The 27,843-nt window shown below is 36.1% G+C and overlaps 1 protein-coding gene across 1 annotated transcript in view; it reads left to right on the forward strand.

The window, feature by feature from the left end:
- LOC139876413 (probable acyl-activating enzyme 16, chloroplastic) overlaps positions 1 to 27,843 on the forward strand; it is a 96,277-nt gene that overhangs the window by 36,033 nt on the left and 32,401 nt on the right. The window contains exons 3-7 of the mRNA XM_071863724.1: positions 10,892 to 11,080; positions 11,173 to 11,287; positions 11,420 to 11,507; positions 11,600 to 11,811; positions 17,492 to 17,610. Coding sequence (XP_071719825.1) covers positions 10,892 to 11,080; positions 11,173 to 11,287; positions 11,420 to 11,507; positions 11,600 to 11,811; positions 17,492 to 17,610 — 723 coding nt within the window. The remainder of the gene's footprint in view (positions 1 to 10,891; positions 11,081 to 11,172; positions 11,288 to 11,419; positions 11,508 to 11,599; positions 11,812 to 17,491; positions 17,611 to 27,843) is intronic.

A 27,843-nucleotide genomic window follows, 5' to 3' on the forward strand; every position in this document is an offset into this window, starting at 1 on the left:
CAGCTGATTCAACTTCTCGATCGAGGTGTTTTCAAGAATCATGATATGTTTGAACACAGGTTGTAATCATCAAGATACAAATGAGGTTTAAGATGAAATCAAGTGGCAAACTTGAAGATTAGTTTTAGTTTCATATGTTATAATCAACATTTTAATTCATTTTAATTATCCAAAGTTAGCAGTCCAATAGTCCGATTGTCCAATAGTCTAATAAATTCATATATAAATTAAATATATATAATATTTGAATTAATTAATACGTATCGTGACCCGTGTACCGGTCTCAGTGTCGATCACAACTTAAACCATATATATATTTTGGAATAAACTCCAACCCTGTATAGCCAACTCCCACCTTCACATATAGAGTGTCTGCGGTTGTTCCGAAATATATATATATAGATGGGTCGATATGATAAGTCGAAACCTTGCATACGTGTCCCGTTATTTAAAGTGCGTAAAATAAATAAATATATATCATGACCCATTATACAACGTGTTGTCTCAGAATTAATCCGACGTATTATTGTACATGTGTCCCGACAGTATGTACAGTGCAGAAATTAAAATTGCGAGAATGTAAATTGCGATAAATTAAATGTTAGCCGGGAACAGTTAGCTAGGAACAGTTAGCGTGGATTCCTAACAATATTTCAATTTAATTAATTCGTCTGTTTTTAACAAATTTTATTTCGTACAATGTTTTCTTCTTTATGCCACTTGTTGGATTCCGATAGGTCAAAATCCGAATATGAAATTTGAATGAAAATGGTTATTCCGGGGTGAGTGGATATGAATATCGGTGGTTGTAAGTAGAATAATAAATGACCGTTGAATCAGATTCGAAGAATGTACAGTGTAACTTGTTAATGTGAATTTTAAATATTCCTTGGGTACTACCCACCCGTTAAAATATTTTCATCATTAACAGTTTGTACGAAAGAATTTTTAATTACGATCTTTATAAAAATATACTTGCATATATATTTTCTTCAGATGTAATTATGGATTTAATGAGTCAATAAGATTTTATACTCATTTGATTTATTGTTAGCACTTGATTACATGATCTCTAGAACTTTAGAGATTACATAATTGCCATGTCGGACGAAGGTAAAATGAGGTGGAATGATACGTAAAGCGAAGATAATCGATGTAGATCGATGTGTAGAACGAAGTTCATACTCGAAGTACAGATGGTGATATTGAGGCGTGAAATGTTGATATTCGAGGTATAGGTTGTGATGTTGAGAGTTACGGCGTGGTTATGGGTTAGGGATAATAAGGGTACTGTCGACGTCGATAATGGTGGTACTGATTATGCTGTTGGTGCTGCTGCTGGTATTCGTAACCTTCGCACCATGTTCTCCAAAGTCGACACACGAACGCGTAGTTCGTTAACTTCTTCTAGTACTACGGAATGATTGACGGTTGAGACGAGCGGTTGAGTAAGATTCGAAATATAGGATAATATATAATCGTGACGGGATACTCTGGAAATGAGAGGGTAAATGGTTTCTTGAACAGGTTTGCCGGTAAGTGCTTTCAGGTTCATCGCCAAGAGGGCAATTTGAGAAGAATCTTTTACGTGAAATGATTTTCGAATATAGAATGATATTCTAACTTCATAGAATATCTATAATAATAAAGATTTTGTAGCCTACAGAGGATCTTACGGCATATGACAAGCAAGTCTACAGATGCGTTAAGATATGAATTATCAGATACGCTAAGATATGAATTTCGTTTATACACTATCGATGCACTAAATGCAGTAGGACGTGTCTAGACTTGAGAATGATAGGCAGGCAATTTCCTAAGGATGATAAGCAGATGATTTCCGACTAGAAATGATAAGCAAAACTTTTGACAGGCAGACACGGTCAAAGTCCAGACTCACTAATGTAGCCTAACAACTACCAGTTAGACACACTAATGGGAGACCTGGTTCGCTAAGACCAACGCTCTGATACCAACTGAAAGACAGTTGGGGACAACCCGTCCCACCCAGTGCCTTCCGCAGCTGCTGATACCCAGCAAACCGCCTGGTGACCACTGAGCGTACCTCAGACACTGATTTTACAGCCCGCATCTCTGCCAAGCCAGCCAACCCTAATAGGGACCGCGAGGGGCAAGAGCCAATGCTTCGTCACAGGTAACACTGTGAGAACCCCCTCTACGATTAACCCGCTCATAAACGGCATTAAACCAGCTCTGATACCAACTGAAAGGACCGGTCCTTATCCGCCCGGACTAAGTCTTCAACAGTTGGTCCCATTGCGATGGTCGACTCCAAATAATGTCCTTAACATGAGCAAATGCACAGCGGAAGGTTTCTTTCATACCTGAGAATAACATGGTTTAAAATGTCAACATAAAGTTGGTGAGATATATAGGTTTGATGCTAGCAGCGTTATAACTATGGACCACAAGATTTCATGTTTATAAAGAATACACTCCTCGTGTATGAAAAGTCGTTGAGCACTTGGTAACCATACTTAACATATATATATCATCGCAGCATATTCTTAAATAAACCCTACACCGTACCAAGTGTAGTAACGAAACGAAGTACTGTGCAACCGGTTAATTAATGCATGGTCGTTCAGCCCGGTTGGGGTTGTCAGGCCCGATAGATCTATCAACAGGATTCGCGTTTACGCTCCTCACGTAAATATTAGCTACCAAGTATAAAGAAATATGCCATGGTACAACTCAACGTAGATTTTATTTTTGATCACTTGTGTCCATAACGTAAATCATTTATAAAAACAGCGCATGTATTCTCAGCCCAAAAATATTTAGAGTTTAAAAGGGACTATATACTCACCTAATGTATTTTGTAGTAAAAATACATACAACATCATTGAACTATTGTAGGGTTGGCCTCGGATTCACGAACATATATCATTTATATATATTAACACATATAATGGTAATCAAATAATTACGTCTATTTATTATATAATATTGATACATATGGTTATATCAATACATATATATCTATATACTTATATTGTTAAATCAAAATTTGTTATATATAAATATTTATGTAAATGATGTTATTATGTTTTTAATAATATTATTACTGTAATGATAATAATATTAATGATAATATTAATGAAATAATGTAAATAAAATAATGTATAAAAATTATGTTAATGAAAATAATAATAATGATAGTAATAATTTTAATTAAAATGTAAATTTTAATGTTAGTGATAATAAAAATAATTATAATAATAATATTAATAATAATGATAATAAGATAATGTTAATCATAAATAATTAAGTAAATAACTACCTCAAAGGCGAAAAAGAATATTGTCGCGAATGGGACTTGAACCCAGGACCTCACAATTACACAACTTCCTCCCAAACCACTGAAGCACTCGTGAGTACTTAATTCAAATCGCGTTTTTAACTACTCAATATCAATGTAATAGTTTCATCATATTTTTATCACTTTTAAAAGAAAAACGGTGAAGCCCAAGAATAACGGCCCAATCTTTAAGCCCAGCGATAATTTAAATGGCCCGATTATTTTCTGATCCAAACCCGTTTTGTGGATCCAAGATGAATTAAAGGTTCGGTTATGATTAACGTTATATCAGTATCTTTATCTTCAATCCTGGATTCATCCCATCATTTGAAAACAACACCATTTTAAGATAGCCCGGATAAATTATAAGCCCGATTCAAGTTTGTTTTTAAATAAAAAAAAAACTGATTCAAATAGCTCGATGGTTTTGGAATCCAAGATATGTCCCCATCTGGTACCCACGTCTCCACTCACATTTGAATTCCTAAAATTAATCAATCACTTTTTCTATGTTGTAAACAGGGACGCAGCAAATAAAAAAAATATATGAGAGAGTGACGGTTTGTGGGGATGTGAACACACCGAAATAGAAACTGTTAGCAGCAACGACAAAGAACAGCTGTGGGGTTTTGTCATGATTGAAACCGAAAGAATTATGCAAAAGCTTCATCTTTTTCTTTGCTTAATTATCATCGCTGTTTTAGTATAAACAAAACAGGAAATTTACGAGCTGTGATTTGTAGCAGTATTTCACGAATCCTTGGATGTTAGAACCATAACACTTTAAGTGTGGTTCCCGGACAACAAACAGAAAGATGGATGTACACAGTTCTCGTTTTAGGTGGGTTTTAAAGATGGTTGTGGTGGTGTTCATCATTGAAGCTGGAACAAACGGTTATCAAGTGGGTTTAATGAGGAAATCGATGGTGATTGCAGTTGGTTCGTAGGGTTTGAGAGGTGGTAGAAGGTGGTTGATGGAAGGTGTTTAGGTGGTGATTATTCACGGTGGTGGTTGTTTCATGAAGGTGGTGATGGATATAGTGATACCCGATGGTGGTGATCATGGTGTGGTGAAAGTGGCTCGTGACTTATGGCTAGAACAAAATAGTTTAAGAAAGATGTGATTTTGGGTGTTAATGGGTCGAATGCTTCAAGGTAATAATGGATATGATGGTTGCTAGCGGTTGTCGAGAGAAGGAAGAAAAATGAAACGCGAATGGTGGTTTTTGGTGGAGGTGATTAACCGAAAAATATAAAAGGTGAACCAAGTGACTTGTGGTTAATAGAAATAGAGAGCAGAAAAGAAGTAGAGTAGAAGAGAAGAGGTTGTGGTGTTAATTCACATGTCATATATCATATATAAATATTACATAGATTAGTGGAAATGAAACTGATTACACAGTTTGACCTTTATCATTTTCCAAATTATTACAGATATTTTCATATTAGACTGCCGACATTTCTACTTGACTATTATATCATGGTCAATGTAACGTGATCACTTCCAATTATACACAATTTCACCTAACGGTGCTTTATCTATGCCATCTCAAAACAGAATCGACATAACTAATCTCACAATTTCTCGATGTGGGTGCGTAGGTTCCTCAGATCATGTATTAATGCCTAAGTGTCCCTAAGTTTCTTCAAAGGTTCGGATTCAGGTAATGTTGTTAAGTTCCTTTTAGATATTCATTCCGGGTCTCGCGTCGGGTTGTACGTGTAGCAAGTAGTGATACGATATGTCTTGAGGCGACTTCCAAGTCCTTGGGTATGGCTGAGCATCAGTAGAAGACATTATGACCTTGTTAAGGGAAATGCCTTCCCGACTTCTCCAATGTCTAGGAGTGTTAGGGACCTAAGTCCAGAAGTGTCGTTAGATCGTCGAGCAGTGGTAAAGAATGAAAGAGTTAAGCGATGGTCATGAAAGCGTACAGGGTATGTGTCAACTGAACAATCTTCTAGATTGCGTGAAGTAACGTTTCGATCTCTGGAACGGTGGAGCAGTAGTATCATGTGGGTTACACTACTAGTTCTTAGGGTTAGACGAGCGGGAACGTAGTTCAGGAAAACATCTGAACTGGGAAGGATAGGTTCTCCTCGTTGGTACAGCGAATAATAGATGTGTAGCAAGCGCGTAATCAGGCATAACAACTACAGCAGCCTAGATCGTTTACAGCAGCACGTAGTATGGCAATAGTAACAGTATCATACCGAAGTAACATGTTAAAAGCAGATAGTAGCATGCAGTAGCGAGAGTAAGCAAAAGCATACAGCGAGTTTACATAGCAGTAAAAGGAAACGGTAGCATGCAGTAAGTTCATACAGCAGTAGAAGTAAGCAGTGGCATGCAGTAGTAGTAAACAGTAACATGCAGTAATATAACACAGTAGCATGCAATCGAAAGCAGATAATATCATGCAGTAGTGTAAACAAGTAGCAGTATGCAGTAAGTTCCGCAGAAACAAGTAAACTAGCAAGTTGTAGATTAGTCCTATTAGTGAATCCTACTCGGGTCGGTCTTAGACTCACTAATGCAACCTAATTCCCTACAACCAATGCTCTGATACCAAATGTGATGCCCCGTACTAAATCATCATGTACGGACCATCAACAACAGGATCATTACAAGGTTAAGTACTATATGCGATTTCAAAAAGAGTTTGCATTCATAAATAAAGGTGACGTCATAACTAACGTCAAATGTTTTACAACCCAAAAGTATGCTTCACTAAGTAGAAGCAAATAATAAGTGTATGTGACCACAATGGTCGTTACAAGTCATAGTTTCAAAGTACTAAAGTTTGAATGCAAGATAAAGTAGTTCATGCGGTGACAACTCTAGAGTAGCGGGTGTCTACAGCAAGACTAGTACAACAGCGGAAGCTAGCAACCTCAAGCACCTGAGAAATACATGCTTAAAAACGTCAACACAAAGGTTGGTGAGCTATAGTTTAAGTATAACAGTAATGTAAGGTAGGCCACGAGATTTCAGTGCTACAAAGAGCGTTTCAAAACAGTAATCCAAATCAATATGTTTAAGTATATGCTCAACCGTGGGCACTCGGTAACTAACTTAACGTTTAATAATATATCACCCCCTGAAAGTACACTTGGCAAGTGCGTATGTTTACGAAGTATTAAACACTCGTTGACTGCTAGCGCGACTAGCCCGAATGGGGATGTCAAACCCTATGGATCCATATCTAAGATTCGCGTTCACCGGTTGAAAAACCAATGATTAAACGTTACCGAGCTAAAGGGAATATTTATGCCGTTGTATAACCCACACATATATAAAGTTTAAGTACTCGTGTCTAGTATGTAAAACATAAATCCGCATGTATTCTCAGTTCCCAAAATAAGTTAAAGTAAAAAGGGAATGCTATAACTCACAATGATAAGTAGTGGTAATGTAGAGTCGGGAAAGTGTGCAAGTAATCAGTTCGAAAGTCCTCAACCTAAGTCAAATAGTACTAAGTCAGTAAATCGTCCCAATAGGTCTAAAAGTATGTAAAATAGGTCTTAAAGGTCATCATCAATCATCATCAAACGAAAGGGTTAAAGTAAGTTTTGTTCAAGTAAAGAGTTTAAAACGAAGGCTGACTTCGGTCAGTCACCACGGCCTCTACACAAACCGAACAGAGGTGAGACCAGTGGCCATGGCTCCGTATATGAGTCCTTTAGTTGTGGTAACAGAAACAAACTCGTCTTAGTTTGACTGTGGCGAATGTCGAAGTGCGAGTAGGTCAGAATTTTCAGCACAACGTTAAAAGGACATAATGACGATCGGAGGGCCATAAATCCTAAACCGTAACTCGGATGAAGATGAGTCTTAAACGAAAAATTATCTACTCGAACAGAGCTAACTGAATATAAAACTTTCAGTAGCCCAGGTCGTACTGATCAGACCCAGAAACAACAAAACAGTAGGGTCAGTAGGTTCCGGTGGTTCTTGGCGTTCGATGCTTATCAGGGTTCTCATTCTTGATGCATATAGCTTCAAGTGTACAACTCGTTGATGTGTTTGCATCATTTTCACCAAGGTTTGACCATCATATCCCAAGTGTAAGTCTAAGACAAGTAGCACAACTTATTTAAGTGTTGCAAGTGTTTTGATGAACCAAAGTTACATCAAAGTCTTAGATTTAACACATACATGAAATATAAAAGTACTTTAGAACTATAAACTTGAAAGTAAGCTAACTAATCAAGATCATAAGTTGTAGAACATAGTTCTTAGTTTGATCTTGAAGATCCAAGACTCAAAAGTCTTGATCTAAAGTTATTAAGTTAGATCCTAAGTATTAACACATGAATCTTTACTTTAATGAAACTAAAAGTTACAAAACTTAGATTATCATCTTGTAAAGTATATGTAAGCTTTCAAGCTTTTGTTTATAACAATTTAAGTAGACCATAAGCTATAGAACTTAGATCTTTCAAAAGTATGTGAAGTTATAACTAAAGAGTTATACTTCTATGTTCTTGAAGTTGTAAAGTTAACTTTTGTTCAAGATAAATGAGATCAAAGTTAACTAGTAACACTTGACCAATTTTAACCAACAAACATGAATTTAAAGTGCATAATATGAAGTAATAAACTAAGTAAACAAGTTAATAAGTCATGGTTGTTCATACTTTAAAGATTCAAGCCTAAGTCTTGATCTTTAGAAAGTAAACTTTAAGTTTACTTCATGAACTTCAAGTATGGGTTACAACACATGAGCTTTCTTTAAACAAGTATTAAGTGGAGATCATAAACTAGAAAGTTTATGTCTTGTATGTTCTTGTTAGAACAAGATAGATGAAGAATCAAACTAACAAGTTTGCTTCTTAGAAAATAATAAGTAAACAACAATAACAACTACAAGTAAGTAACATTAACAAAGAACAAGTAACAACAAGCAATAGAATGATGATGATGTGTGTATAGAATTTGGTTTTTACAAAGGAAAAAGAAGAGAAATATTTGTTCATGCTACTTACAAGAAAGGAAAGAATTTAAGAGAAAAGTTTGAGAGAAATTTGCATGTAAGTGTGTGTGTGTAAATGGGAGAGTATAAGTGAGTGAAGTAGTAAAAAAAATGAAGCAAGACTCCCCTAAAGGCCACTTTGGTCGTTGGTTTGGAAAGGAATCAAGGGGAGGAGAAATACTCACTAGTTACTAGCATGTAAAGCCTTCAAAAGTTGGTTACAAGGTGTTAGTTCATGGGGACATGGTGTAACTAGATTCCATAAGTCTTAAACTAACTAGTTACACATTAATGATGATACTTACATGGAAGTAATGGGCTAATAAGTCCATTAAAGAAGTAGGGTGGACTTCTTAAGTCCATTAACACTAATAAAGGCCCAAGTTCAAGTAATTAACAAGTTAATCTAATAAAAGCTCAAGTAACTAACTAGTAACCATAGTTAATTAAAATGATTGATAAAATCAATCATGAATGTAAATAATACTTGAAAATATTATTCGTTTAATGTACGTGTGTCACAAAGACGTTTCGGGCATTCAAAAGTTAATCGCGGTAACAAGTAGATGTAATAATATACATTCGTTTAATCACAAGTATTAATAATAACCATTATTAATTAAAGATGGAAAAGTCAGGGTCGTTACAGTATATATTTGAGATACTTGCAAATGATGAGGGTAAAAAAAAATATAACGTGACCTCAAAATGAGGTGCAGAATTGTGATCCATCCACCATCCATAACTGTGTATTAACAGGTTGTACAGTACAAACAACATGTTAATGCATGATTTATGGTGAATGAAGTAAAAATGATGGTGAATATATCACCGAAAAAAAAGTAGATATATGATCAAATGACATATGCACATCACAAACATCATAAAAATTTTTTCTTTACCTACCCACTTTTCTACCCATTCCATTTCCTTATCTTCATCCTTTCAATTTTACCTGCTACTTATTAATTTTTACATGAAATAAAAAAAAAATCGATCCCACAATTCGATCAGAATTGTGGTCAATATCATAAAGAATAAAGAGAGATTGTCTATACCCAAATAAAAATGAATGTTTAGTATTGACCTCTCCTTATGAGTAAGAGGAATCAAATGCCGGGTAAAGTTTAGTAACAACAAAAAGAACCCTTTCTCACCCAGTCCTACCTATCCTATGTATTTAAGGGTGCTAGAATAAAAAAAGAGTAGCCATTTCTACCTATCTATGTATTCGAGGGTGTTGGAACCGAAAAAGAGCAGGATTTATATTTTCACTTGTAACTCCAGTGGTCCACGTCAATAACGTTCATTAGATTTTTTTTTTCTTTTTTTTAATTTCACAACATGTTAGTGAGGACAAAATTGTCATTTCGTATTATCAAGGTTGAAGAAATTGGAACTCGGGGAGTTCTCGGCGGGACTATTTCTGGGAGTTCTCGGAGAACTCGGGGAGTTATCGGCGGTTGACTTTCATTGACTTTTGGAACAATTTTTATGATACCCGAGATTTGACCGATTTGACTGAGATTGGACCGATTTTTGGTCGAGAAACTCCATTTATCGATCGTTGACCTATTAAATCGATCTTTGACCAATTTTTGGCCGATTCCAAAACGAGAACTCGGCAGCAACTCCAAAACGATTTCTCGACAAGAACTCAACGGATTTTTCCGATTTTTACAACCTTCATTTTTCTTTCAAGCACTTGCCTGTTACTCTTCTTCTTCCCCATTTTCTTCCCTTTCCCAACACATTCACAGTCCAGCACAACAATCAATTGAATAATTTCCCTCTGACAATCTCCGCTATTTTCTCGATTTCACCTCAGAACCTTAACCTAACCCTAATATCTCGGTTCATTTCAAACAGAGGTTAGGATCGCTTTCGCTCGTAAATCCATTACATCAACTCTTTCTTGTAACCCTAACATGAACAACCTCGATGGCGGGAAAATATACTCGATTTTTCTAGGATTTTGATGGTGCCCGATACCGATTACCAGTGACATAGCCCGTGAAGGTGAATTTACGATGGGGTGTGTGTATTCCATCCGATTATGAAAAACAGTTACCGTAATTGAGGGTGAACAAACTAAAATCCGAGGGATTCGATGAAGTGATTAAAGAGGTTTAGAATTTAAAGCACATGAATATATTCACGGATGAGCACAGAACTAAGTGATCTACTAAAAGAGAATCGTGAAATCAGACGTACATTGGATGAATTAATGAAATAAAATAATGACCGCTTTTTCTAGCTTTTATTCTCTTTGATTAATTCGAGTAAAGTTCAATCTTCATCTTATATTAAAGGTTTATGTACTCACTCAGTTTGATTATTGAGATGCTTAGTATCAGTTTTTAATTTGAATGATGAGTGCAAGTTAAGGTGTTGTTTGTAAGAACAATGAGGGTTGGGCGGTGTAATATTAATAAAAATAAACATGAGTAGGTTTTGATGTTCTGAGTAAAATGAGTAATTCGTTTTAACTGAATATTCAAATTTAGTCATAGATATTTTGTTACATGACTAATTGTTCTACTGATAGAAGATTGTGATTCATGACCTATCTCAGTTAACTGCTCATTTGCAGAACGAAAAAAGGCAAGTTCGAAAGTACGCACCTCTCCTCGAGAGTTCATTACTATTACAGCACAATGAATCAACGACAGAAGTAACAACAATTCCCGACATTTTGAGATACTCTGCCGAAAAATTTAGTGATAAGGTTGCATTGGTAGACCCACATCATGACCCTCCTACAACTATCACTTACAAGCAGGTATTTTGCACATTATCAATTTTTCACTAGTCAAGTTTTAACTATAGAACAAGTTAATCGAAAAGTACACTATTGAGTTTTGAATATTGCAGTTGGAACAAAACATCTTGGATTTTTCTGAAGGTTTAAGAGTTATTGGACTTAAACCAAGTGAAAAGATAGCACTTTTTGCTGAGAATTCTTGTCGTTGGATCGTTGTTGATCAAGGTAGATAATATTCATACTTTGGACTGTTGAATACATTTATAAACATGCATCAATGTATTCTATGGTATAGCCTAATTCAGATAATAATAATAATAATTATATATAATATTGTTAATAAGTTTGGTTTTATAGGTATTATGGCCACAGGAGCAATAAATGTTGTAAGAGGATGCAAGTCATCTGTGGAAGAGCTGTTACTCATCTATAAACATTCTGAAAGGTTACTATGAATGATTTCGTTTGGTTGTTTGCATTAAACGTATTATATTCATCTGTTTTTGACGCTATAAACTTTTTTTTTTTTCATAATAGTGTTGCACTTGCTATAGACAATCCTGAGTTCTATAACCAGATAGCAGAGGCTTTTAATTCTGAGGTGAAAATTAGATTTGTCATCTTATTATGGGGCGAAACATCATCCATCAGTAGTCATATAATGGAGGGAGTTTCTGCTTATAGTTACAAGGATATCATGGATATTGGTCGTGAACATCGTGCGTTTTTGCTTGACTCATATGATGTTTGTAAGTCAATTTACAATGTTTATTCTGCTCTAAAAAAGTGTAATAGTAAAAATAAAAAAATAATAAAAAAGTTTAATGTTTATTAGTCACATTTCATTCTTTTCTATCTTAACCTAGTAAACTAGAAGCCTAGAGGTCCACTTTGTTGGGCCAAGAAGCCTAAAAAAGAGACTATTAGTCAATATAGTATTAGTCAAACATTATGTCAATATTGTAACAGAACAAAATAGTCGATATAGCTAGTCAACATAGTATTAGTCGCATACTCTTATCCCTAACTTAGTTGAAAGTTAGTTACACAGGAACTTGTATTTATACTTTGTAAATCAATGAATGAGGGCAGATCAGTTCATATTAACTTATATGGTATCAGCAGCCTAAAATCCCTCAAACCCTTCTACACCATCGTCTCTTCTAATCTGCTTCTTTTCTATCTATTTTTTTTTTACCAACCACAATGTCTGATGCAAATAAAATTCATCCGGCAATTACTGTCAACAATATCAAAAATTTTATACCCATTACCTTGTCGATGGCAGACAGTCAATATGAGTTTTGGTCAGGTCTGTTTCAAATTCATTGCAGGGCATACGAAGTAATTGATCATATTGTTCCTGCACCGGATGATTCTTCTTCTTCCACCATCACTCAATCACCTACGACACCACCAAAAACTGCCTTGTGGGAACGGCTTGATGCAATTGTTCTCCAATGGATTTATGGGACGATTACCCATGATCTACTTCGTACAATTTTCAAACCCGACGCTACTGCACAACAAGCGTGGGATCGCTTGAAAAGTGTTTTTCACGATAACAAAAACTCACGAGCAGTTCACCTACAACATCAATTTACCAATACTCGAATTGACAATTTTCCGGACGCCTCCTCTTATTGTCAGGAACTGAAAACCCTGGCAGATCAGTTAGGTAATGTAGGGCCCGCAATTGAAGAAGATCGATTGGTTTTGCAACTCGTCACGGGCCTCAATGATAGCTATGCAAGTCTCCGTTCGATCATCACTCACCGTGAAAGACTACCTTCTTTTTATGAGGCTCGATCCATGCTTATCCTTGAAGAATCTCACACTCAAAAACTCGCCAATCAAGCAACCTCCACCGCCGCTACTGCTCTTGTTTCATCTACTGGTAATACAAATCAATCGCAATCTAACAACTCATCCAATCGTCCTTTTAACACTCGTGGTCGAGGTTTTAATCGTGGAAATCGGGGTAGAAATTCGTCTGGAAATCGGGGGAGAGGAAGATCGTATTCGGGTGGTTTTCACTCGGGTTCATCGTATTCGGGTTCACAGAATCCAGGTTTTAATTCGGGTAGTTTTTATCCAGGGCAATGGAATAACAGCCCTTGGGCCTGGAACAACAGTAACTGGGCCTTACCTCCTTGTCCATTCCCCACTACTACATGGACACGCCCACAATCTGCCAACAATCAGCCTGGTCTGTTGGGCCCAAGGCCCAATACTACTTCTGCTAATTATGCGTCCTCTGTTTCGTCACAACCCACTGATATCGAGGCCGCTATGCACACAATGAGTTTAAACCCACCGGATGACAATTGGTATTTAGACACGGGCGCTACATCTCACATGACCAACAATCACGGTAAATTTATGTTTTATTATCCAACATATTGCTCTAAACGTATTATTGTAGGTGATGGCAATGGATTACCAATTCAAGGATACGGTCATACCTTACTTCCTTCCTATACTCGTCCTTTACAATTAAACAATGTTCTTTAATCTTCTCAGTTAATTAAAAATTTAATCTCTGTTCGTCGTTTGTCTATTGACAATAATATTTCTATTGAATTTGACCCTTTTGGTTTTACTGTGAAGGATTTTCCGAAGGGAACCCCAATAATGCGATGTAATAGCACCGGCGATCTTTACCCGTTTCATCCTTCTTTGATGCAAGCTATCTCCTCACATTCAGCGTTTTCGGTTTCATCTTCAGATTTATGGCACAAACGTCTAGGTCATCCAGGCGTTAATATTTTTCGTTCTCTTAGCAATAAAAATTACATTCCATGTAATCCTAGTAATAAATCTACTATTTGTCAAGCTTGCGTTTTTGGCAAACATGTGCGTTTACCATTTTATAAATCATCTAATGTTACTCATGCTCCTTTTGACTAATACTATATTGACTAATAAATCACAAGTCTTTAGCATATTTACTAATTTTCATAAATTCATAAAAACGCAATTCGGTATCAATATAAAATCCTTTCAATGTGACAACGGAACCAAATATAACAACACAAAATTTCATCATTTTTGCGCCGAAAATGGCATGGTTTTTCGTTTCTCGTGTCCTTACACTTCCGCTCAAAATGGAAAAGCCGAAAGAAAAATAAGAGCAATTAACAATATAATCCGCACTATTCTCTCACAATCTTGCGTCCCTTCAAACTTCTGGCCTCACGCCCTTCAACATGCCACTTACTTACTAAATGTTCTACCAAATAAACTTCTTCAAAATCTATCTCCAACTCAACTCTTATATCACCGCACGCCTGTTTATGATCACCTTCGAGTATTCGGTTGTCTTTGTTATCCCCTCATCCCGCCTACAAACATTCACAAACTTCAACCTCGATCCACCCCATGCGTTTTTCTTGGGTTTCCTACCCATCATCGTGGCTATAAATGTTACGAACTCTCCGCTAAGAAAATCATTATTTCCCGTCACGTCATATTCGATGAAACATCTTTTCCGTTTACATCCATTACACCAAATAATTCTATTACATATAACGCTTTTACTGACACGTTTAATCCAATCTTTTATACACCACATCATGTCACTAGTACAATGCAAGATACCACTCCTGTTTCCAGCCCAATTTCAATATCAAGCCCAACACAATCCACTCTACCTACTAACCCATCTCTACCACCTACCCCAACATCAAATACACCTGCCACTACTACAATTCATACCTCTAATTCGCCTTCACATGCTTCTGTTAATATTAATTCACCTACTACCACTATGACACCAAATATACCTACTGTAAATATTGATACTACAATTCCCTCATCACCTTCGCAAGCTACTGAGACTACACCTATTTCCACTCCATCCACCTCTCATACTTCACCTACTGTAAACACCACTCAACCTATCCGCACCATGACAACTCGCGGTATGCAAGGTATTTATAAACCACACGTCCCGTTCAATCTTTCCGCCTCCACTTCCAATCTATCTCCTCTTCCTTCAAACCCCAAACAAGCCTTGGCCGATCCTAATTGGTACAATGCCATGACCGACGAATACAAAGCACTTGTTGATAATCAAACATGGGTTTTGGTACCTCGAGAACCTCATATGCATGTAATTCCCTCTATGTGGATTTATAAACATAAATTTCGTTCTAACGGTTCATTTGAGCGATACAAAGCTCGTTTGGTTGGTGATGGCAGGTCGCAACAATTAGGGGTCGATTGCACGGAGACATTTAGTCCGGTTGTTAAACCGGCAACTATTCGAGTCGTTCTTTCTCTCGCACTTGCACACTCGTGGCAAATACGACAACTCGATGTCAAAAACGCGTTTTTACATGGCAACCTCAATGAGACGGTGTATATGTATCAACCTATGGGCTTCCGGGACCCTAAGTATCCCGATCATATTTGTCGATTAAATAAGTCATTATACGGTCTCAAACAAGCGCCAAGGGCATGGTACGAAAGATTTGCAAACTATGTCTTCTCTCTCGGCTTCACTCATAGCCGTTGTGACCACTCTCTCTTTATCTATAAAAAGGGCAAAGACGTTGCATATATATTACTTTACGTGGACGACATCATTCTAGTTACATCTTCAGACGAGTTACGAGCCACTATTATGCAATATTTGTCGAATGAATTTGCCATGAAGGATCTCGGTTTCTTAAGTGATTTTTTGGGTATCTCCGTCCAACAAACGCCAAATGGTTTATTCTTAAACCAATCTAAATATGCTCAAGAGATAATTGCTCGTGCAGACATGTGTTCATGCAAGCCATCCAACACTCCTGTGGACGTCACCTCTAAGTTGAGTACTCATGTTGGAAACCCTTATACTGATCCGTCCCTTTATAGAAGCTTGGCGGGTGCTTTACAATATCTAACTTTCACGAGACCCGACATCTCGTACTCCGTTCAGCAAGTGTGCCTACACATGCACAATCCTCATGACACTCATATGGCGGCACTGAAAAAGATAATTCGCTATATTCAAGGGACGATCGATTATGGAATACACATGACTAAAACCAACACGACTTCTCTAATCTCTTACACGGACGCGGATTGGGCCGGTTGCCCCGACACCCGTAGATCAACATCTGGGTATTGTGTCTATCTCGGTGACAACTTAATTTCTTGGTCCTCTAAAAGACAACCCACTATTTCTCGCTCTAGTACTGAAGCCGAGTACAGGGGGGTCGCCAACGTGGTCTCAGAATCGTGTTGGTTACGGAACTTATTACTTGAACTACACCACCCCCTCCACCAAGCTACCATAGTTTATTGTGACAATGTGAGTAGTATCTATCTTGCGAGCAATCCGATACAACACCAGCGAACAAAGCACATTGAGTTGGACATTCACTTTGTGCGAGAAAAGATAGCTCGTGGACAAGTTCGTATTCTACACGTTCCATCACGGTACCAAATTGCGGACATATTCACTAAAGGACTACCCCGACTACTATTTGATGATTTTCGCTCCAGTCTCAACGTCCGTCCACCTCCCGTTTCAACTGCGGGACCCTATTAGTCAATATAGTATTAGTCAAACATTATGTCAATATTGTAACAGAACAAAATAGTCGATATAGCTAGTCAACATAGTATTAGTCGCATACTCTTATCCCTAACTTAGTTGAAAGTTAGTTACACAGGAACTTGTATTTATACTTTGTAAATCAATGAATGAGGGCAGATCAGTTCATATTAACTTATAGAGACATGAAAGAATAGAAAAAAAATGTGTTACGTCATGATGATGTTAGTGACGGATTAAAAATAAGAAGACATTAGCAGAAAAATATTAATAAGTGCATGATGTGACGAACAGTAAAATAATATACAGGCTTACATAATGAATCTCTAGAGTCGGTTAGTTTAGGGAGATCTTTTAGAAGTAGAAGTGTCAATTTTGACCCATTTACTAGTGCGACGGTTCAGTTAGCACTACGTTTCATCTCTAATGTTAGAATCAGATAACATCAATAAAATAATGTTCAATATGGAACATGTTCGTTAAGGGTATGTTTGGTTTTAGCTGGTAGCTTGTAGCTGTTAGCTTTTTATATGTATTTAGGTATTTGTTAGAGTAGCTGAAACTGTTAAAGTAAATAGTAAAATGACAAAAAACTATGAGTTTTTTCTCAAAAGTTAGTTCTATTAGCTTTTAGCTTTTTTTATCCGTTTAAAAGTTTAAAGCTCTTTTAACCTAACGAAGTTTTTTTTTTATTAGATATAAGTTTTTTCATAAAAGTTATAAGCTAAAAGTTCCAAAAAATTCGAAAAAACCTTGTGCCAAACATGCCCTACATATGTGGCATGGTTTAAAATTTGAGTTGTTTTTCATTTTTCTACTATTTGTTTAGAATATTTGAGTTGTTTGACCTTTTCCTTAATAACTGACTTTGTGAGTTTTAGGTGAAAAATACATTTATGAACCTATCAAGTCTGATGATGTTGCCACTCTTATTTATACAAGTGGAACTACTGGCAGCCCAAAAGGAGTAATGCTTACACACAATAATTTTTTATTTCTGGTACAAATTCTATCTTTTGCACCATTTTTTCATTTTGATCACTTTTTCTTTTTTAAGAATCTTGTGACTAAGTATAAGTTAAAAACAATAGATTTAACTTTAAAATTATTCGTCCGTGAGTTGGTTAATTACTCCTGAGGTAAGACCGGACTTTCTGTAACTAAGAGGCGGCAGTTTTGTTTCATTTATTTATGAAGGGATCGATTTTAGTTTTGTCTTTATTTAGGGATTAATTAGGTAATTTAAAGAGTATCCTTAAAAGTAAATGTTTTAAACAAGTGTAGTTTTATAATAAGTACATTACAACCTCCCAAACGGTTAATATATTGGTGTATATAACTAGTCTTTAGAGCTCTCGGTGTGGGAACAAGCACCCCGGCGTCGGATTCCCACTTTTTAACCATCGACCGTCGCCACCACACCACCCCGGCGTCGGTCCAACGTCGACCTGGCCGGCGTCGGATCCAAGACTTTGGTTCTTGATGATTAAGTGGGCCCCATTTTCATATTTCTAGCCGTTGCATCCGTTTTTTGTGCTTTTTTTTTTTTCTTTTTTTATAAATTACATATTAAACCTCTATAAATACACACACAAATCACATACTATATACTCACACAAACCTCACTTCTCTCATTTTTTATACAATACAAATAATAGTTTAAAAAACACAATGGCTTATTCATCTTCCGATGTTGAGTATACGATGCTTGCACTCGAAATGTTAGAGGCCGATCAAAGTGATGAGGGGGATAGTTCTAATGTTCGTTTAACGCGACGCTATATCAGACGTGATCACCATGAAGCACATGATCGCCTCATAAGAGACTATTTTGCTGAACGTCCGAAGTATAGCGAAGTGGAGTTCAAACGTCGATTTCGAATGAGGAGACGTGTATTCAACCGAATTATGGAAGGTATATTAAATTTTTCTGCAAATAGTTTACCTGAATATTTTGAATGGTTTCATGTTAAACCTGATTGCCGTGGCGAGTTAGGCATTAGTACACATTTAAAAATAACGGCGGCACTTCGTCAGTTGGCATACGGTTATGCACCCGATGCATTAGACGAGTATTTACAAATGTCGGAACGTGTAGCTCGTGAAAGTTTACAGAATTTTTGTAAATGTATTACTGTTTTATATTCAAATGATTATATGCGCGAGCCTACTCGTGAGGACATGGAACGTTTATACGAGGTTCATGAGGAAAAGCATGACTTTCCCGGCATGCTAGGTAGTATAGATTGTATGCATTGGGTTTGGGGAAAATGTCCGGTTGCATGGCAAGGCCAATTTAAGCGTGGAGATCATAGTCATCCAACTATTATGCTTGAAGCCGTTGCCTCGTATGATAATTGGATATGGCATGCTTATTTTGGGGTTGCTGGGTCAAACAATGACATAAATGTGTTAAATACCAGTCCTTTGTTCGAATCGATGCTTAATGATAATTTCCCAGACATCCCTTATGTTATTAATGGTGTGGAGTACAAAAGGGGTTATTATTTAGCGGATGGGATTTACCCTCAATGGGCATCATTTGTTAAAGCGTATTCGAGTGCAGCTGATCCAAAGAGTAAATACTGTTCACGCAAACAATCTAAGGCAAGAAAGGATGTTGAGAGGACTTTTGGTATTTTACAAGGACGTTGGCATATACTACAACAACTTGCAAGGCCTTATTCGTTGAAGGCTATTCAAAGAATTATGTATGCGTGTATCATAATGCATAACATGATAGTTGAAGATAATGGGTTCAACATTTCTGAGAATAATTGGGTGTATGAACCGGTTCAAAACATGCAAACTACTTGGTACGATAGATGTGAAGAGTATAAAGCCAGGACGAAGGAATTACACGATCGGGAGGTGCATGAACGTTTACGAGGCGATTTAGTCGAACATGTTTGGGCTATCCGAGCTCAGGGGAGGAAGAGGAGGCGGAGGATGAGGGGGAAGAGTGAAATTGGTCGAACATCTTTGGGCTATTCGAGTTACAAATAACGTCTTTATTATGCATTGTATTTTTATTTTGTAGTTTAATTTTTAATTATGTAACTTTTTTTTTTATTATTAATGAAGTTTATTTTGTGTTAATATTGTTTTTTCAAATAATTAAATTAATTTTAAAAAATAATTAAATAATAATAACATACACTATTTTCTCTTTCCAAGACACTGAACTGACACTGAACTGACATTCTTCCCAATTCCCCCGTTTTTTTCACCAATGTTAGTTTCCAGTGTCAGTCCAGTCAGCGTCCAGTCATCAGCAAGACACTGAACTAACACTGAACTGACGCGTCACCACACCCAGTGCTCTTAAGAGCCCGTGCGTTGCACGGCGACTCTTAATCAAACAAACTGGAAACGTATAATGTTATATCAATTAACGATATGATAAATCAGATCATGTGAAACAGAGTGCGCCGAGATTATATGTTATTAGTAGATCTTAACATAGCCATTGTTGGACCAAGTGCACTACCTCTAAAGCTCTATATGACCATTTGTTCCTCCCTGAATCTTTCATCTCTTCATTTATCTCCAATAACTCTAATTTCTTTTCCCTTAATGCCTCACTCAGTTCATCCCATGCATTACCATGTTTGTGCGTGACGACTGGTCGAGAAAACATAAGAAAATCTATGAATAAATACCCCGAGTATACACACAAGGTTGAGTAACGGTTTATAAAGATGGATTACTTCTTAACATAATCAAATTTTCAAAATTCAAATATGATGATGATCAAAGCTTATAATATTATAATAACAACCTAATTCTGTTAAAAAAAATTTTTTTTTTTTGAGTTCATTAAGAAGTTTGATAAATTTTGTGTATGCTTTAAGCAACTTCCAAGTTCCAACCCATTTGGGTCATTCTAGCTGTTTTCAATTTAGCCACTTCTTAAAGCTTTACCCATTTAACTCCTCGAAAAAAAAGTAATACTTGGACTTTTAGACAGATTGGGGTCATACTGATAGACAATTGCTTCAACGCATCATCTTTAATTTCACCATTTGGAGCTTGAACGACAACATTATTAACTGCTTTTGTCGTATGTGAGTTTCTTTTTTTAACACTTCAGACGTCCATAAGCGCTTCTAAATTAATCTGCAGAGGAACCACTTATAAAGTGAGACACAATATGGAGACACAATACCAAGGTCATAATTTCAATCCATTCACCTCAAGGTGAATCGGTTTGACTTATGTTTATCTCTTGTAAGTCAAAGGGGTATAAACAGAATTAAAAAAAATAATACACAAATGAGTCAAATAGTTCAAAGAGGCCAAAAGAAATAAAATACCTCTAAACTTCCATCTTCTTTATAAAGAGATTTGTATGGGCCATCTTCATCCATCTTATCAAATACATTGGGATAATACAGTACCGATATCAGAACAGTGCTATTATTATCACAATGTAAGACTTTTCCAACCTGAAAATAATTTTTAGTGGTGGTGGTGGTGGTGGTGGCAGTGGCACAGCGGCAGTGGCGGCGGCGGCGGCGGCGGCTGCGGCGGCGGCGGCAGCAGCAGCAGCAGCAGCAGCAGCAGCAGCAGCAGTAGTAGTAGTAAAACACACACAATGTCTTCTTTGAATAGCTCTCATTTCTGCTAAAGATTTACCCGAAATGAAGAGAGCTCAGGAGTCCAAGAAGAAGATAAGACGGTACGCAATGACATCACCTTCCCTATAATAAAAATAACACAAGTAGATTTACGTATTATGTGCACAAAGGTAGCTGATCAAACTTATCGTGTTTAATCGAGGTGGTTGTGCATCTGCATTTGACATTGTAGACGGTTCATCATCTGCTTTTTGAAAGTCATTCCTTTGAAAAGTTGAGAAATTTTATATACCCCACTTTTGACCCTTCTTCTTGCTGGTGATACAGTTCCGTTGAAAAACCACCTGATTCAGAACTCAAATCTACATCAGAATATAACTTTACCACAAATAATAAATAAATTACTTATAATGGAAGTATAAGTAGACCAAACAGGTGAAATAAGTTGTTTTCCATAACATCAAGTTGTATATAGATCAGATGGAATTGTACATAAGTTATATGAAGATTAATAAAATAATACAATCACATGTATCTTGAAATACTACCAAATAAGAAAGCATCCACGTATGTAAAAGTGAAGGAAATCTTGATTAACGTTGCAGTATAATGCACATAAGTTAGTTATAATAAAATTTAACATTCATATCCATAAAAATTTACATTCATATCCAGTCACAAAACACATTAAGAAATCACATGTATATATGAATGCCATTAAATAAAGATTCATATCCATAGATTGAAGTAAGACCGTAGATTTATTCCATGTGTAAAAAGATGAACCATAAGCACGCACACATAGTACTTCCCGCCCTTCAAAGTCTGAAAGTCGTCCTGCACATACAAATAAAACAAAGCAACATAAACCATCAACAAAATGAGCATACTTGATTTGACTAATTACACGTAACCCACAACCCATTTTGATTTGATACACAATTTGTTGAACAGTCGTCTTTCCCAAGGATCCCAATAGTAAAAAAGTTACTTTCAATTTTTGAGTTTCAAGTAGTGCTGTTAGATATCAATTACCCCTGGGCAAACATCCTCGAGGTACTTGACTTTTTAATCAAGATCACATCCATCTCCAAAAGCAAGAGAGTCAAGACGGTTCAAAAGACACTTACTAGAATTCGATTTATATATGCTTAAGTTTTAATTAATTCCTCATCCAATACAACAATCAACTACTACATCTCAATTCGTATGAATGACATCAGAACAAAGGTTGAAGTACCGAGCCTAGTAATTATATGAATCTGCAGGCCACTATAACGTTGAGTCAAATCGAAAAAACGTATTGGCTGGTCAAACAATGACCCAACCCAGCCCATTTTAGCGACTCTAAAGAACTAACCTATTTAAATATGTTTTTGGAAGTTGCCTAAATAACCCATTTTGACACCTATAAAGACAGATACCAAAGGAGCACTCCAAGGATCAATTATTACATGTACAAAGACAACATTTCAAATCAATTCCTATATATACCCGTTTTTGCCTCGTTAACCAACCTGATCAAACCACTCCTACGTGTAGCAACATGTTTATGCAGTTGGTCAAAAATGGTTGAATTTGTAATAGTACATAAACGGTTCAAGTTGGATCGGATTGGTCACCACCACTTCTATTTTGAGCCTATGTTAACCTGATATGTGTCAAACTATACCCTTTTGACTCGTTGACATTAGAATGTAACCCAAGATGACTCCTTATAAATACGGCAATACACTAATATTTGAGACCTGATGTTATTGCTACAATAAAGAAATATGGGAAGACCAACCTTACACATTACATATGGCTTAATGGTACCTCCAAATGAGTTATTCACCAAGATGTGAATCTTCATGCTTGAAATCTGGCCGTATATACTCCGTCCATATATGTCTACACTTATTCCATCATGTGTATAGACATGTTTATATATGTTTGAGCATGGTAGTATAGCACGACCCATTATAAAGTTTAACAAATGCTTGAGTTTGGGAAGACAAAAACATATTGTAACCTGCTTCTTGGGTAAGTAATGTTCTACAATTGGTTATCAACCATTGCCCAAACTGCCCATTTTGACCCTTGTAACACTCTTTGATGTTACATATGAAGGTTCCATATCTATAACAGCCATCAATATGTTGACAGGAATTGACATCATCAACGATAAACAAAGCACATTTAATAATCAAAAGAGAAACCTCGCTAATGAGATATGTTGCATAAGATCGGAATACACAAATTAACATTCATACTTAAGATATTTTTAGAAAACAAAAAACGCATAACCTGATTTTTTAATGAAGATCAAAAACCTATGTTTGAAAAATCCTGTATGCATATCCACATGAATAATGTGATTATAAGAGTTTGGGACTTTAAACTACCTTCAAAATTCAACAATAAAAAAACAGGAGTTAATATAAATCGATGAATTTAACCGATGTATAACGTCATTAATCATCAACAAATCCATACTTATTGTTGTTTACCGAAACAGTTAATCACAAAACTGTATAGAAACCTTTAAACTTGTGAAGTGATTTCAATTGTTATTCATTATTGTCTGGTTTCAGAGTATCTGAAAAAAACAAATGTTAACAACGGAAATTATTATACAGGCAGTCAAGAAACATAACTGAAACATTTATTTGTTAGGAGAAGTGAAATCAAATTGAATAGATATACCTGTCATCAGTTGTAAACGAAGGTGGATCAATTCGATGAAAGAATTTTGAATTATCCATGTAAACAACGATGAGACCGAAGATACCAATCCTTAAACATGGATGACGGCTTTAATCCTTATACAAATGCAAAATTAAACTCTTATTGAAAATAATTGTATAGGAATTTGAAGGTTGAAGACGTAGGGTCTATAATTAGAATTCAGAAACATTGAAAATTCAAAGTCTGTGCGTTTGAAGGCGAATTAGGGCAGCGGTTTTGTTCAGTCGGCGATTTGAGGTATACCAGAGATAATATACAAAAGTTATACCATCAGAAGCGAAAAAATGTAGCGATTAAATCTATTGTAGCGGCGTAATAGATTGCGCCGATCAGAGGCAACAATCGACGATTCAAAAGGTTGTGGGAGGATGAATGTTGAAGAGAGAGGACATTGGGTATTAGATCCGTTTCTTGAAGAGAGAGGAAGTTAATAACCATGATTATTGGTCCAGTTGGTAATTTGTGGTGATTAACAATAATAATACTGATTAATTATAAAAATTCCAAGTGGCACTGAAATTGTGGATTAAATGTCAGAGTGACATGTCAGCTTTAATCACATTATGTGATGTAAGAGAAGATAAAAGAAAGAAGAGAAGAGAAGAGATTTCTAATCACACCTTGTAAATACTAAAACGTAAATCTAACATTGAAATTCATTGAAAAATCATAGTTCATACAAAAAGTGGGATAAAATGGAAAAAGAGGAAAATGGGTAAGGAGGAGGCTAGGGTTTAAATGTCTGAAAGACTAACTCTAAAATGGGAGTAATGGATTCCTTTTATACCTCAAGGAATCCATTTACATTTATAGGCTTAATTAGGGATAATGGTCCATTAAGCTAATGAAGGGTAGATTGGTAATTTCATGTGGATACATATTACATTAATAAAGTTATGTACTAACAAACACCCCCTTTGATGTGATGTGTGCTTGGACTTCTTTAATTCTATTTAAATGTTGGGGGCGACTTGTCATCTTCGACTTTTGTATGAATTGATGTCTTTGATCTTTGAAGCTTTGACTTGATGATATCTTTCTTTTAAGCTATGCAGGAAAAACTTTTTTGTGAGTTTGTTTATGTGATAATCTCTTTTTATAAGATTCTCCATTTTTGTTGTATGATGTAGAAGCTTCTTCTTGAGGAAACTTCTTTGTCTTTAAGAAATGCGGGATAAAGGTTGAGTGGTGTTGTTTTGTTAACTTTGTTGGAAACTTCTTCTTTTAGAAGTTGTCTTATCTTTGTGGGTATCTTGGTTTTATTGTGTTGTCTTGACTAGATGATGTGTATCTGAGAGAAAGCTTGTATGACGGAGCTAGAGACGGAGCATGTACTTTGTGTATTCTTTTCTTGCTCCCTCGAGTGATGAGTTCTCTTGCTCCCCCTTGATTAATGCGATCTTTTGCTCCCCTCAACTAGATATTGGTTATTTTCATCACGTCAAAAATTGAGTGCGCATGCTTTGAGATGTGGTGCGGAAGCTTGTGTAGTGGGTTTGGTGTTTGTTGTGTTTGAGATGTTGAGGTGCACCTTGTCGTCATGAAATAGTGTCATTTAAATCTTTTTCCCCCTTCATAATGTGTTTGTGTAACGAAGGCATCAAGAACAAGCTGTTGATAAAGAAATACAACTGCAAGAACAAGTAAAGATATTAAGTTGAAAATGAGAATGTGTCAACCACAACTAATCCTTGTGTTTTAGATTGCGACACGGTGCAATTATTCCGCTCTAGCATAACTATCCTTGTGACCTAGGATAGGATGAGAAAAATAAAGGAGTTTGTGAATTGTGTAGTGTGTATTGTGTCAACCAGTGCTAGTCCTGGTATTGGACAACGACACAAGCTAATCATATAGTGGTGGAACTTCATATTGAATTAAGAGTAATGTTTTTGGATTACCATATCCTAACATATCTGTATCATAACTCTTGTGGTGTTCGCTTTTAAGAAGAGCTTCAAGATATTTAAGTTTATGCATAAAAATGGTTTGAAGTGATTGTTTTTGCCTATATAAATTTGCTCATAATAAACCACTTGTTCTTTGAAGGACTCAATTTCTTTTGAAAGGCTATTACTTTACCACTTTTAATAAATACCTCATGATTTGAATCACAGATTTTGATTTTGTCATTTAACTGTTTAAGGTTGAAGAGATTTATATTTAGCTTTTTGAGTTTCAACTTCTTCCAACAGGGCGTAAGCTCTCAAATTTTCCTCAGTCCGTTCAATATTTAAAGTCTTAATGGTCTTATGTGGCTCTAAAATGTCTTTTTCAAGTTCAATGATTGTGGCATTAACTTGATTTGGAGATAATAGAGTTGAAGTAGAGTTTTCATCTTTAAGTTTTTCAATCTCATTTTTTAAGGAGATAACTTCTTGTGAAAAGTATCATTTTGTTTTACAAGTTCAAAAATGGTTGATGATTTTTCTTGTAAATCATAGTTTAAAGAGTCAATAATCAAACTGAAAACTTTATTGTGCAGCATTTTAGTTTGAGCAACAAATTCATTAGGAGTTGATAAGTCAGTTTTGGTATCCTCAATGTTAGGTTCAGCAGAAGGACATCCATCAGGATCCTTTTCAGACATTTAAGCCATGTAGCACAAGCATGCTTGTTGGTCTTCATTTTCACTATCAGTAGCGCATGAAGCTGCTTGCTCACTAGAAGTGCAACTCCTAGAGCCTCTTGTTTAGCCAACAATATTGTGTTCCTGTAGTAGGTCTCATCCTTTTTCACGGGCCACCAACAATTTTGTGCGAAGTGCACAGGTTTTCCACAGTTGTAGCAACCTTTTGCATCACTTCTCAATAGTCTTAACATCTCCCGTTGTACGATTTTCCACATGGAGATTCTTTTGGTACTCATACTTCCCTTTGAACTCCGGTTCCTTGTTATAAGAGGATGCAGAAGTAAGACGTAATTTATTGTTAGTTGGTTTGACTTTGGAGAATCGGGTGTTTACTGCTTTAGTAAAAGAGCAACTATCTTGTGAAAGTCAGAATCCTCATTGTCATCAGTTTCATATATGTCATATTCAAGAGGCTCAACCTCTTCAATTATTGGTTTTCTTGAGTATATAGTAGCTTGCTATTTCTTTTCAACAATAAGGGCAAGTGGATCTGCGACACTTGTTGTTGTTGTAATGCTTCCCTTTTCAGCCTTCCTTCTTGCAAAATTCCGGATGATTCAATTCAGAATCTCAACAATTAAATGAATGTTGGGGTTCTTGATGCTTGATTCTGAATCATATTCATTGCATGTCTTTCCCAGTCCGGGTCCATGTTGTACATAAACTTCATTTTTATTTCAAGTGTTTTGTTGTGAAGTTTGTTCTTTCGAAGCTCGTTCGGGATATTGCAAAATCTCTTGTACGATGGTCTAAGTAGTTCTCCTTCATTTTTTGAAGTATTTATAGATCTTCGATGCAGTTGTGATCCTTTACTTAGAAGCTATACAAGTTCCATGCATTTGGCGATTCAAATCATCTCATATTTCTTTTCCGACTCATAACTTGTTGAGATTAAGAGCTGATCGACTGGACGTTGGTACACACAAATTTGAGAGAAAATAACTCTATTACTCACAAGAATAGATTACAGAGTATTACAAAACTCAAAAACAAAAAAAAAAAAAACTCTCAAACTAACACACTAGGAATCTCACCACTATCTAGGATGTATTCACTCTTGGTTATGATTACACTTAAACTCACACACACTAACTAGGTGTGATTACACTTTTCTGAATGCATTACAATGAAGGTTTCCACCTCTATTTATAGGAAAAATTTGAGGAGGTGGAAAGGTGTGAACGGGATGGTGTGAACGCAAAAAATGGTGGCTAGCCGTAATTGTTTTCAACTTTGCTACTTCCACATGAGTTGTCAAAGTTGGTTTAGCCGTCATTGTTTCCAACTTTGC

The sequence above is a fragment of the Rutidosis leptorrhynchoides genome, chromosome 11, assembly GCF_046630445.1.
Source record: "Rutidosis leptorrhynchoides isolate AG116_Rl617_1_P2 chromosome 11, CSIRO_AGI_Rlap_v1, whole genome shotgun sequence".
Taxonomy (NCBI): Eukaryota; Viridiplantae; Streptophyta; class Magnoliopsida; order Asterales; family Asteraceae; genus Rutidosis; species Rutidosis leptorrhynchoides.